We start from the raw sequence: 13,805 nt of genomic DNA on the forward strand, positions 1-13,805 counted from the left end.
TTGGTAGGCTGTTGAGGATTTTTGCATCTGTGTTCATCGGGGGTATGTAGTCCGTAGTTTTGTTGTTGTTGTTAGGTCCTTCCCTGGTTTTGGTATCAGTGTGATACTGGCTTCATAGAATGACTTAGGGAGGGCTGGGCGTGGTGGCTCATGCCTATAATCCCAGCACTTTGGGAGGCTGAGGCGGGTGGATCATGAGGTCAAGAGATTGAGACCATCTTGGTCAACATGGTAAAACCCTGTCTCTACTAAAAATACAAAAATTAGGAGGGCATGGTGGTGCACGCCTGTAGTTCCAGCTACTCGGGAGGCTGGGGCAGCAGAATTGCTTGAACCCAGGAGGTGGGGTTGCAGTGAGCCAGGATCGCGCCATTGCACTCCAGCCTGGGTAACAAGAGCGAAACTCTGTCTCAAAAAGAAAAAAAGAATGACTTAGGGAGGATTCCCTCTTTCTCTATCTTTTGGAATATTGTCAATAGGATTGGTACTGTTTCTTCTTTAAATGTCTGACAGAATTCAGCTGTTATCTGTCTGGTCCTGGACTTTTTTTTGTTGTTAGCAGTTTTTTAATCAGCATATTCACTACTTGTTATTGCTCTGTTCAGTGTTTCTATTTCTTCCTGGTTTATCTAGGAGCATTGTATATTTCCAGGAATTTACCCATCTCTAGGTTTTCTAGTTTATGCACATAAAGGTATTCATAGTAGCTTTAAATAATCTTCTGTATTTCTGTGGTATCAATTGTATTACCTGTTTTATTTCTAATCGAGCTTGCTTGGATCTTTTTTTTTTTTTTTTTTTTTTTTGAGATGGAGTCTTGCTCTGTCACCCAGGCTGGGGTACAGTGGCACAATCTCAGTTTACTGCAGCCTCCACCACCCGGGTTCAAGCAGTTCGCCTGCCTCGGTCACCTGAGTGGCTGGGGTTACAGGTGCACGCCACCACGGCCAGCTAATTTTTGTATTTTTAGTGGAAATGGGGTTTCACCATGTTGGCCAGACTGATCTAACCTCAAGTGATTCAACCATCTCAGCCTCCCAAAGTGCTGGGATTACGGGAGTGAGTCACTGCACCTGGCCATTTGGACCTTCTCTCTTCTTTTCTTGGTTAATCTTGCTAATGGTCTATCAATTTTATTTATCTTTTCAAAGATTCAGCTTGTCGCTTTATTTGTCTTTTTATTTTTATTTGTTTCACTTTCATTTAGTTCTGCTCTGATCATCATTATTTCTTTTCTTCTGCTGGGTTTGTGTTTGGATTATTGGGGTTTCTCCAGTTCCGTTAGAGTGTAACCTTAGATTGTCTTTGTGCTCTTTCAGACTTTCTGATGTAGGCATTTAATGCTATAAATTTTACTTTTAGCACTGCTCTTGCTGTATCCCATAGGTTTTGATAGGTTGTCTCACTTAGGTGTAATCTTAGATTGTCTCTTTGTGCTCTTTCAGACTTTTTGATCTAGGCATTTAATGCTATGAACTTTACTCTTAGCACTACTTTTGCTGTATCCAAGAGGTTTTGATAGGTTGTGTCACTGTTATCGCTCAGTTCAAATAACTTTTTAATTTCCATATTGATTTCGTTGTTGGCCCAACGATCATTCAGGAGCAGGTTATTTAATTTCCATGTATTAATGTGGTTTTGAGGATTCTTTTTGGAGTTGATTTTCAGTTTTATTCCACTGCTGTCAGAGAGAGTACAATTGATATAATTTTGATTTTCTTAAATTTACTGAGATTTTTTTGGTGGCCTATTATATGGTCTGTCTTGCGGAATGTTCCATGTGCTGATGAATAAAATGTATATTCTGCAGTTGTTGGGTAGAGTGTTCTATAAATATCTGTTAAATTCCTTTGTTTTAGGGTATAGTTTAAGTCCATTGTTTCTTTATTGACTTTCGAGATAGTGCAGTCAGCAGAGTACTGAAACCCCCACTATTATTGTGTTGCCATCTCTCTTATTTCTTAGCTCTAGTAGTTACTATAAATTAGGTAACTCCAGTGTTAGATGCATATATATTTAGGATTGTGATACTTTCCTGTCGGACTATTCTTTTATCATTAGGAAAGTATTATTGAATCAAACCTAAACACAAGGAATTAGTAAATTAGGCTTGTTAAAAATCTTTCCTTGGGCAAGTCTTATACCTTTAATGTAATAGGATTTGTCTTGTTTGAATATATTAAGTGTTAGCTGATTAGAAACTTAAAATTCTTGGGCCAGTAAGGATCGAGAATATCTGTCATAAAATTTTTTCTACTTAATTATGACCTATATGTACCTGTAAGTAAAGGCTAAAATTGTACTAAGGCCTTTAATTATACTAAAAAGATAAACTTATACAATTTAAAAGTTAAACAGTAAATGCTATTCCATTATACCAGCAACAACCTGATGGAAATATGAATCCATTAACTATATTAACAAAAATGTGAAATATCTAGCAATCAGCTAAAAATGAAATGTATAGAGTTTGTAATAAGAAAACTATAAAACTTTACTGAGTAGCATGAAAGAATACTTAAGTAGAGAACAGGTCGTAGTGCTGAGCAGGAAAATAATGTAAAGATCTTCGTTTTACCTAGAATAATCCTTAAATTTAGTGTAATACCAATCATAGCCCCCAAAAATGAGGGTGGGAGTTGGGGAGAGGTGGAGTTAAAAGAGGGAGAGAAGGGAGAAAGCAAAAGAAAGAGACTGTGTGATTGTGTTTTAGAAGGACACAGTTGAGCTTAGTGGAATGATTTAACTGGAACTGTGCCATCCAGTAAAGTAGCCATGAGCCACATGTTACTGTTTAAAGTGGTTAAAATTTAATAGATTTTTAAATTTTTCTTTTGAGACGAAGTTTCACTCTTGTTCCCCAGACTGGAGTGCAACAGTGCGATCCCGGCTCACTGCAACCTCCGCCTTCTGGGTTCAAGCATTTCTCCTGCCTCAGCCTCCCACCTAGCTGGGATTACAAGCACCCACCACCAGGCCCGCCTAATTTTCGTATTTTTGTATTTTTAGTAGAGACAGGGTTTCACCATGTTGGCCAGGCTGGTCTCCAACTCCTCACCTCAGGTGATCTACCCACTTTGGCCTCCCAAACTGCTGGGATTACAAGCATGAGCCACCACCGCACTCAGCCAAAATTTAATAAAATTTAAAATTTAAATTTCATTCTGTAAATGTGGTAGGTCACATTTGTTGATGTACATTTGTTGAGCTATCATTACCTCCCAGGGTTAAATCTCAATTGATACGGTAAGCAATGCTTTTAATGTGCTTTGAATTTGCTAGTATTTTGTTTAGAATTTTAAAATCTATGTTTATCAGGCGTATCAGCCTGAAATATTCTTTTCTTATAGTGTCATTGTCTGGCTTTGGGATCAGGTTAATTCTAGCCTTGTAAAATAAATTTGAAAGAATTTGAGAAGAGTTTGGTATTTCCTATTCAGTTTTTGGGGACAGTTTGAGAAGGACTGGTATTAGTTCTTCTTTAAATGTTTGGTAGAATTCAGTCATGAACTCATCATACTCTGGGCTTTTCTTTAATAGAAGATTTTTGATTACTGATAATCAGATTATTGATAATCAGACTTGTAATGCTCTGTTTAGAATTTCTATTTTTTCTTAATTCAGTCTAAGTAGGTTTACATTTCTAGGAATTTATCTTTCTTCTTGGTTAACCAATTTGTTGGCATATAATTATTCATGGTAGTTCCTCATGATCTTTTGTATTTCTATTGTATCAGTTTTAATGTCTCCTTTTTCATTTCGTGGCACTTACAGTAGCACCAAAAAATAAAATAAAATGCATAGGAATAAATTTAACCAAAAAGGTAAAATATCTATACAGTGAAAACTATAAAACATTGATGAATGAAACTGAAGAAACCACAGATAAGTAGAAGGATATCCCATTTCATGATTGGGGAGATTAATATTGTTAAAACGTTTATACTATTAAAAGCAATCTTTGGATTCAATGTAGTCCCTTTCAAAATTTCAGTGATATTTTTCATAAAAGTAGAAAATATGCTTCTAAAATTTATGTGGAACCACAAAAGACCCCAAATAGCCAAAGCAATCTTGAATAAAAAGAACAAAGTTTAAGGCATCATCCCATCCTGCCTGGTCTCAAAATCTGCTGCAAAGCTGTAGTGATGAAAACAACATGGTACTGGCATAAAAACAAACAGACCGATGGAATGAAGTAGAATCGAGAGCTCAGAAATAAATCTACACATTTATGGTAAACTGATCTTCAGAAAAAATAGCAAGAACACACATTGGGGAAAGGACACTTTCTTCATTATATGGTATTGCAGTAACTGAATATGCACATGCAGAGAATGAAATTGAACCCTTATCTCATACCATATGCAAAAATCAACTTAAAATACATTCAGGATTTAAGAACAGACACTGTAAGACTCTGGAAGAAATCATTGGGGAAAAGCATCAGGACGTGGAGGCTCACGCCTATAATCCCAGCACTTTTGGAAACCCAGGGTGTGCAGATCACCTGAGGTCTGGGGTTCGAGACCAGCCTGGCCAACATGGTGAGACCCCGTCTCTACTAAAAATACAAAAATTAGCCAGGGATGGTGGCTCCTAACTGTAATCCCAGCTACTCGGGAGGCTGAGGGATAAGAATTGCTTGAACTCAGAAGGCAGAGTTTATAGTGAGCCCAGATCGTGCCACTCGAGTCTCAAAAAGAAAGGGAGGAAGGCAGGGAGGGAGGGAAGGAAGGGAAAGAAGAAAGAAAACATAGGGGAAACGCTTCTTGACATTGGACTGAGCAGAAAGAAAAAGAAAGAAAGGAAAAAGGAAGAAAGAAAGGAAGGAAGGAAAACATAGGGGAAAAGCTTCTTGACATTGGACTGAGCAGATATTTTGAAACCCGAAAGCATAGGCAATGGAAACAAAATAAACAAATGGGATTGCATCAAGCTTCTGCCTAGCAAAAGCAACAATCAGCAGAGTGCAGAGACAGCTTGCAGAATGGAAGAAAATACTTGTGAACTATAAGTCTGATAAGGGGGTTAATATTATTAAATTTATAAGGAACTCAATTCAATAGCCAGAAAACATGTCAGGACTGGTGGCTCATGCCTATCTATAATCCCAACATTTTGGGAGGCCAAAGTGGGAGGATCACTTGAGTTCTGGAGTTTGAGACCAGCCTGGGCAATATACTGAGACCTCATCTCCACAGAAAGATTTTTTACAATTAGCCGAGTGTGATGGCACATGCCGCTAGTCCTAACTACTCACAAGGCCAAGGTGGAAGGATTGCTTGAGTCCAGAAGTTAAAGGCTGCAGTGACTGTGATCACAACAATGCACTCCAGGCTAGGCAACAGAGTAAGATGCTGCCTCTAAAAAAAAATAAAAATAAAAATAAATAAATAGCAAGAAAACAAATAACCCAATTTTTAAAAATGGACAGAGAACCATTTGCTCTTTTTGCACCCACACAAAAAGAGCAAATGGCCAGCAAGTATATTTTAAAATGTTCAACATCACCAATCATCAGGAAAATGTATATTACAACCACGATGAGATACTACTTGACAGCCATTAGGATGGCTGATATGAAAAAAGACAAGATAAGTGTTGGCAATGCTGTAGAGAAAAGGGAACCTTTCTATACTGTTGGTAGGAATGTAAATTAGTACAGCCATTATGGAAAACAGTATGGAGGTTCCTCAAAAATTAAAAATAGAACTATGTGATCAGCCGTCCTGCTTCTGAGTATATATCCAAAGGAACGAAAAATCAATACACCACAGAGATACCTGGCTCCAGTGGTCATTGCAGCATTAGTCACAGTTACCAAGATATGGAAACAACCAAAGTGTCTGCTGGCACATGAAGTGGATACAGAAACTGTGGTACATATACAGAATGGAATACTGTTCTGCCTTTAAAAAGAAGGAAATCCTGTCATTTGTGACAACAGGGATGAACCTGGATGACATTATGTTAAATGAAATAAACCAGGCACGGAAAGGCAAATACTGCATGATCAAATCTCAAAAGGTCAAACTGAAAACATAAAGTAGAGTGGTGGTTACCTGAGGATAGAGGGATTGAAGACATGTTGGTCATCTGATATAAAATTTCAGTCTAGAGAAGTATCTTCACAAGATGTGTTGTATAACATGGCAACTAGAGTTAATGACAATGTATTGTACACTTGAAAATTGCTGAGAGTAGATTGTAAAGGTTCTCCTCTCTCTCTCTCTCTCTCTCTCTCTCTCAGACACACACACACACACACACACACACACACACACACACACACACACACGTATTTGATAATAAACTCTTGGCCCTTCAAAGCTCAGTGTGAGTATGTTTAATGTTACTGAATTTTCTTGGTATTTGAAAGTATCAGCAGTTTTAAGTTATTGAGGATTAAGGAATAAAGTTACTAGTGGTCTATATAGCAGCTGCCTCATGTTTCACCTTTTTAAAAGTACTGAGTGCTAACCAAAAACCTCCTTTCTGTGCTGCCTAGAAACCTACGTGAATTAGCATTTAATTAAGCACCAGAAACATTTACTGAGCACCTACCTTGTAAGGAAACTTAAAGATGAAAAATCTCAGATTCTTTAAGGCAAATCTTAAGGTCATAATATCAGAATTTTATGTTAATGCCAAAAGGGCCATATAAATGTTTTCCAAAATAAAATTTTAGATTATTTAGAAATAAATGAATGAACAAAAATGGAGCCCAATGTAGCAGTTGTGGGATTTGTCCTAATCCCTATGTCAAGGAAAATTTATAAAGTTGAAGGTTTTTAAAAACAGAAAAGAGTAAGCATAAATTGAGCATTCAACTCAAAAAATCTTTTTTTAGAAAATCAAAAGAACAAGGAATTGTTAAAAAGCAGAAAGTAATTCCATGAAATGTAATAGACTCGTCGATAATGTTAAAACTACTTTGGTAAAGACTGATAGACTTTTAGCAAGTCTTGAGCAAGAAACAAGATGATACCAATAACCTTTAGAATAAGAAAGGGGATATTGCTGCAAATAATAATTTTACTTTTACTCATAACAAAGGACTTCCAGTCAAATGGGCAGAATATACACATGTGTAACCCTCCTGTACTCTAGATGCACAGACATGATCAACACGTCTCTTGAAGTTACTCCTCCTAAACTGAGACTAAGAAATTTTATGTGTGTGTGTGTGTGTGTGTGTGTGTGTGTGTGTGTGTGTCTGTCTGTCTGTCTCTCTCTCTCTCTATGAGCCTGGGTAATATAGTGAGACCCCATGTCTATGAAAAACAGTTGAAAATAAACTTAGCCAGGCATGGTGGCATGTGCCTATAGTTCCAACTACTTGGGAGGCTAAGGCAGAAGGATTGCTTGAGTTCAGGAGTTTGAGGCCCCAATGAGCTATGATTATGCCACTGCACTTCAGCCTGGGTAACAGAGTGAAATCCCAACTCTCTCTGTGTAAATACTTGTATAATATATAATCTCTAAGAGGAAAATGTCTTTAGATCTAAAGAAGAGGGAACAAAGTCATCATAGGATTTGAATCCAGGAGAATCACAAGAATTAAGAACCCAAAAGGGTAGTAGAGATGAGTTTCAAAAGTTATCAAGGAAGAAACTCCTGGTCCCTATATCAGTTAAATGAAGGGTTACTTTTTATAGTAAGGTTGAGAAAGCAAAGTGGCTTATGTAGGTTTTGTTATTTCTCTTGTGGTTATCATTGCATAACAAACTACCCTGAAGCATAGTGGCTTAAAAGAACAACAGTACATTTTTTTTAAATGATGAATTGTATGGTTCTGCTTTACATGGTGTCAGTTTTAGGTAATGGAAAAAGTTGGGAGGTCCACGTAGCCTTATTCACATGGCCGATAGTTGGTGCTGACTGCTGGGTAGGAGTGTAGCTGGGGCTTTTGGCCAGTGTCTTTGGTTCTCCTTTGTTTAGATCTCCCTGTAGGCTGTTTGAGTTTTCCTCATGTTATAGCTGCTGGGTTCTAAAGAAAATACATTCTAAGACAAAGGCAAATACTACCAGGCATCAGATGACCTAGCCTCTGAAATCATAGCATCATTTGTGCCACATTTATTTTTAGCTAGTCACAGAACTTGTCTAGATCTAATGGGAGAGGAAAGAGACGCCTTTTGGTGGTAGGGTGATGTCGTCATACTGCAAAAGGATGTCTGGAATGGAAGATGTGAGGCATCTTCAGAAATGTAATTTATCACAGTCCCCATTTGATTTAGATATTTTGCTCAGCCTCATATCACTAGAAATTTTAAAGCAAGGATTCAAATCCATGCTCGTCTGATTCCAGTGACTTGTTTCACTAGTGGTCTTTACTGTAGAAGTTAACTTCTTTCAGGTGAGACTAGGAAATAAACTGGAAGGAGATAAATTGTGAGCAAGATATTTTGAATGGTGACTCTGATTTTGACACAAAACATGTATGTGAAATTTGTGACCAAGGAAGTACAAAAGTTCTAGATAATAGAAGTGGAAAATTGTAGAATATGTAATGGAAAGAGCAAGTCATTCAGACTGGATGGTATGTAAGGTTTATGAAGATGAAGAATGAAGGTGAGTGGTACACTGGGGTCAGTTCATTCAGAGACTTGATTACCAGACTATAGAGTTTGGATATTTTTAGGAAGGGAAAGTTTTGAAAGTTTTAGAGGAAGTGTGTTACAGGCTTTAAAAAGATCCCATTTAAAACACAGTGACTTGGGCAATGAGGAATACTAATCTAAGCAATTAGGCAGATTGCATTGACAGTATTCCATTGCAGAAAAGATTTAACAAGGACCGAAGAAAGGTATTAGAAATGAGAGTGAAGAGGTGATGATTTTCAGAAAAATTAAAGTGTTCAAATCTGGAAGAGTTGGCAACTGATTAGATATGTGGATAAAAGTGGAGAAGGATCAGAGGTCAAAACTATTAAAAGCTGATATACCCTTCCTGGATTTGAAAGTCATGATACCACGAATGTTGTCAACTCATTAATCACATTTGTATTCCATTCCTTGAAAATCTTTCCCAGAATTATTAAAATGAAGCTATTTTGTTTGATTACTGTTGCATTTAACAGGTTTTCCTTAATAAATCATAGAAAAATATTGTCTTGCCATTTTATATTTTACATTCTTAAGTTTCTGAGCTGTTTCTTTTTTTCCCTGTAGGTTAATGGCACAGACGCAGATTACGAATATGAAGAAATCACACTTGAAAGGGTAATCTTAATCTGTTGTTTTAAAGAACTTTGCATATTGCAAATCGCATATACTGCTTTTTCATATAGAATCCAAGGGTGATCTTTCAAAAACGGAACTATATGATATTTTCTAAGTTCCCAGTTCATAAAATTGGCTAAGACATTTTCAAAACATGTTCCTTTTCTTTAGTAACCTTATTTTTTTAAGTAAACTTTTTATTTTAAAACAGTTTTAGGTTTACAAAGAAGTTGTAAAGATTGTCCCAAGAGTTTCCATTTACCCTGGACTCAGCCTCCTCTCTTGTAACATCTTACATTACTAGAGTGTGTTTGTTTCAACTAATAAGCGTATATTCATACGTTATTATTAACTGAAGTCTCTGTTTCCTTACATTTTATGTTATTCTCTTCCAGAGGCCCATCCAGGACACCACATTACATTGAGTTATCCTGTCTCCTTAGACCCCTCTAGATTGTAATAGTTTCTCAAATTTTTCTTGTTTTTTAAATTTCGTTCTTATTGTTTGTATGCACATGATAATGAAATATTGTTCATATTAAGTAAGGAATATACTAATAAACATCGTCATTGTGTCAATTTTCTTTTCTAGCAAAATAACATAGTTCTAACAGACAAAGATATGTTTTCTCCTTAATATCTGCATTCAGGCTAGGTATGCTGGCTCATGCCTGTAATCCCAGCACTTTGGGAGGCCAAGGTGGGTGGATCACTTGAGGCCAGGAGTTCAAGACCATCCTAGCCAACATGGCGAAACCCCGTTTCTACTAAAAATACAAAAATTAGCCAGGTGTGATGGGACATACCTGTAATCCCAGCTACTTGAGTCAGGAGAATCACTTGAACTCAGGAGGTGGAGGTTGCAGTGAGCCAAGAGTACGTTACTGCACTCCAGCCTGGGTGACAGAGTGAGACTTCATCTCAAAAAAAAAAAAAAGAGAATATTTGCATTCAGTTTTTATTGTATGTTATAATAGTAATGCCACCTTATCTAGCTAACATTTTGTGGAAATTTAGTTTTCCACACAAGCAGATTTCTTAAGTAAGTAAATGTCTGTATGTTCAAGACTAAAATCCTAGATAATTAGATTTGTGTTGGAATCCAAGAAAAATAAATCTGAGAGAATCTTTTACATGTGTATCTTTATTGTCTTCTACTTAAATTCGGATCACCTGCTCAAGTTAGGTAGCTACTGGAGTAACATTCAAGTAAGCACAGTATTAATGTACTGTACATATTTTAATGTAGTGGTTTGTGATGTCTCCTTTTTATTTTATTTATTTTTTTAATCCTTTCCCAGGACCTTTTAAATTCCTTTTGTTTAGTCAGAACTGTACATTGTATTCTTCATTGGTTGAAGAACTTGAGTACCTAAGTAACTTGGTAACCTCCCATCATCCACTGATACTATTGTTAAGATTCAGCTAATTCATGAAGTTAGATTGAAAAACATTTTTTAATGAAGATAGAATTTTAAGACAAATGGTGGTAGAGTGAGTGATGACACTATTTAATACTAACAGCTAAATAATAGGTCCAGATATATTTGCTTACTTGAGTTGCCTGAAATCCAGTTAAAACATTCTTGCAGATATAAATATTTTTCAATACCATTGCTTAAATCAATTATTTTTAAAGACTTTTTGTGGCAGTTGAAACCTTACTGTGAAGCAGAAATCTAGTTTCTCCAGTTCATAAAATAAGAAAAAGTAGGGCTGCTTTGGCAAAATTTTACTTTGCTATCAAGAAAATTCACCAATGTTAAGTTCTCAGGTTGGAGTTTCAGTATTAAAAAATACCTTTCGTTCATCAGGTATATTGGTTAAACATGTGAAGGATTGAGGCAGCTAGCACATAGCATCTACAATTTGGTCATTTAAAAATAAGCTGATGGCAAGTTAGCAGAAGAAAAACACCATCGCCTCCCCCTTTTTTAAAGGCTAAAAAAAATATTGATTTTACCTATTCAGAAATAACAGCAGGAAGATCTCTTTAGCATTTGTCTCTTAATAGAGATGTGCCCTACCAAACATGGCTGAGGTGCAGTCTAAAAGAAACAGACTTATAGTGACATCTCTGCAGATGGGTGACTAATCCAAGGGCAAGCTGCGCATACTTTTAAAGAAAAAACTGTGCAGTAGACTTCAAAAGTCCTTGGTATGTTTTCTTGAACCTCACCTGCTCAGCAGGTAATGCCTCTGAAGGACTTTCCTTCAGAACATGTCCATTTAATTTAGAATCTTTATATTACACATATACCTTTATTTGTTGTGTTCCTTACATTAGTACAGTTTCTGCATCCTTTAATGACAGAAACCTGTCAACAAAGAGAAATCATATTCATGTCAATTTTTTTTCTTCTATCCTCAGGGAAATTCAGGGCTTGGTTTTAGCATTGCAGGAGGTACGGACAACCCACACATTGGAGATGACTCAAGTATTTTCATTACCAAAATTATCACAGGGGGAGCAGCTGCCCAAGATGGAAGACTGCGGTATGCTTTGCACTTTATTTTGTGATGCCGAATCTACTTTGTGTATTTTTCTTGAAGCAGACTGGACAGGGATAAATAGAAATAACAACACTATCATAGTAACTAACATAGGGTAGATGCTTTAACAACATGCAAGTCAGTGAATGAGATAATTACGTCTAAGCATTGTTTTCCTGTTTTCATTTAGGAGTCCTGTTTTTTTTTATCTTAGATATTATAACATTTTGAATAATAAATTTGGTTGATGGTTGAAATGTTTGTGAACATTCTATAAATAAAATTCTATAAATGTTTATTTATAGAAATCATGAATTTCCCTTTGTATTTTCAAATACACTCACAAAATATTTTCCATTTCCTCTATGGTTGGGAAGCATGTATATAAACTTATTTAAGATATGGAGGATAGAGGATCACACATCCATGTTGTATCCCACACCACAAAGAGTAAAGTATATGCAAACTTTAAATAATATATTTTCTTAATTGAATAGATGAAAATAACATTTGTCTCTGTTTAAATTTAGTGTTCCATTTTGGAAGATATATTTTGCAAACTTTGGTTTCTTGGCGGGGGGGGTGGGGCGGGTCATAAATTATGGCATTTTTCCTATTTCCTTGTTGTTAAAATAGCCTGAAGTCTTAGGACAGAAGAGTTTATATAGTCTGTTAAAAACAGCATCTTATTTTAAGGCTGTTGGTACATTATGCAGTTTTTCAGTTTCTAAGCTTCTCACTGAATACGACAGGTGGTATATTAATGAAATAAAATAGATATAAAAATTAATCATTTGACCATTCATAAAAATGTAGACATTTGCTTCCTGATTCTGTTAATTAGATATAGAAATTTGTCATGACCAGCTTTAATATTTTAATTATGTTTTGTTTACCCTCTCTATCCAATTTGAGATGACCATCTTTCTTTCCAGATGAAATACCACGTAATCACAGGGACCAGAACTAGGGAAAAGGCTAAGACTAGGAACAAATCAAACTTTAATACCATGGCAAATTATAAGTTCTTTACCTAAGAAACCTTTGAACTAAGTGACCTAATTTTCAACTTTATACAAATTTCAAAAAATAACTTTGTTTTTTTAAGTCTAGTATGTAGGTTGGAAATTGCACTCAAAAAATTATTTTTAGGCTGGGCGTGGTGGCTCATGCCTATAATCCCAGCACTATGGGAGGCCAAGGTGGGTGGATCATGAGGTCAAGAGATCGAGACCATCCTGGTCAACAAGGTGAAAACCCGTCTCTACTAAAAATCCAAAAATTAGCTGGGCATGGTGGTGTGCGACTGTAGTCTCAGCTACTCGGGAGGCTGAGGCCGGAGAATTGCTTGAACCCAGAAGGCGGAGGTTGCGGTGAGCCGAGATCATGCCATTGCACTCCAGTCTGGGTAACAAGAGCGAAACTCCGTCTCAAAAAAAAAATTATTTTTAGTTTATCTCAGTTTTCACACTATCTCTGTGATCTTAAACTCATTACTCAGACTATTTGAGCATCAGTTTTCTTATCTTTGAATCACAGCTCTGTCACTGTTATCTGGGTGGCCTTAGGAAAGTTACTTTAAATATTTAATTGTTTTCCCAGGGTCAATGACTGTATATTACGAGTAAATGAAGTAGATGTTCGTGATGTAACACATAGCAAAGCTGTTGAAGCCTTGAAAGAAGCGGGGTCTATCGTACGCTTGTATGTAAAAAGACGGAAACCAGTATCAGAAAAAATAATGGAAATAAAGCTCATTAAAGGTCCTAAAGGTATGTGGTAAGTCAAACTAAGATAAATCTTTAAGTAAGAAATCTCTGAGTTAAATATACCTATGAACTTTATCCGTGACATACATTCCAAGGTTAACAATATTAGTGATATTCCACAGAACTTGAGAGGATTTTTAATTTCTCTGTTATCTCTACTGATTTTCATCTTAAATAGAATTTTAGAATATTTGCATTTCTACCAAGATTGCAGTATTTGAAAAGTTCCTATGCTTAGGGTTTTTTTGTTTGTTTGTTTTTTGAGGCAGGGTTTTGCCCTGTCACCCTGGCTGGAGTGCAGTGGTGCAGTCATGGC

At 36.3% G+C, this 13,805-nt stretch overlaps 1 protein-coding gene across 50 annotated transcripts in view; it reads left to right on the top strand.

Annotated features, from left to right (window-relative positions):
- The window catches only part of DLG1 (discs large MAGUK scaffold protein 1), a 306,584-nt gene that overhangs the window by 192,421 nt on the left and 100,358 nt on the right, over positions 1–13,805 (top strand). For all 50 annotated transcript variants that reach the window (XM_078350557.1, XM_008981435.5, XM_078350559.1 and 47 more), the window contains 3 exons: positions 9,177–9,227; positions 11,599–11,723; positions 13,323–13,492. In XM_078350557.1, the coding sequence (XP_078206683.1) occupies positions 9,177–9,227; positions 11,599–11,723; positions 13,323–13,492 (346 nt within the window). The remainder of the gene's footprint in view (positions 1–9,176; positions 9,228–11,598; positions 11,724–13,322; positions 13,493–13,805) is intronic.

The sequence above is a fragment of the Callithrix jacchus genome, chromosome 15 (genome assembly GCF_049354715.1).
Source record: "Callithrix jacchus isolate 240 chromosome 15, calJac240_pri, whole genome shotgun sequence".
NCBI lineage: Eukaryota > Metazoa > Chordata > Mammalia > Primates > Cebidae > Callithrix > Callithrix jacchus.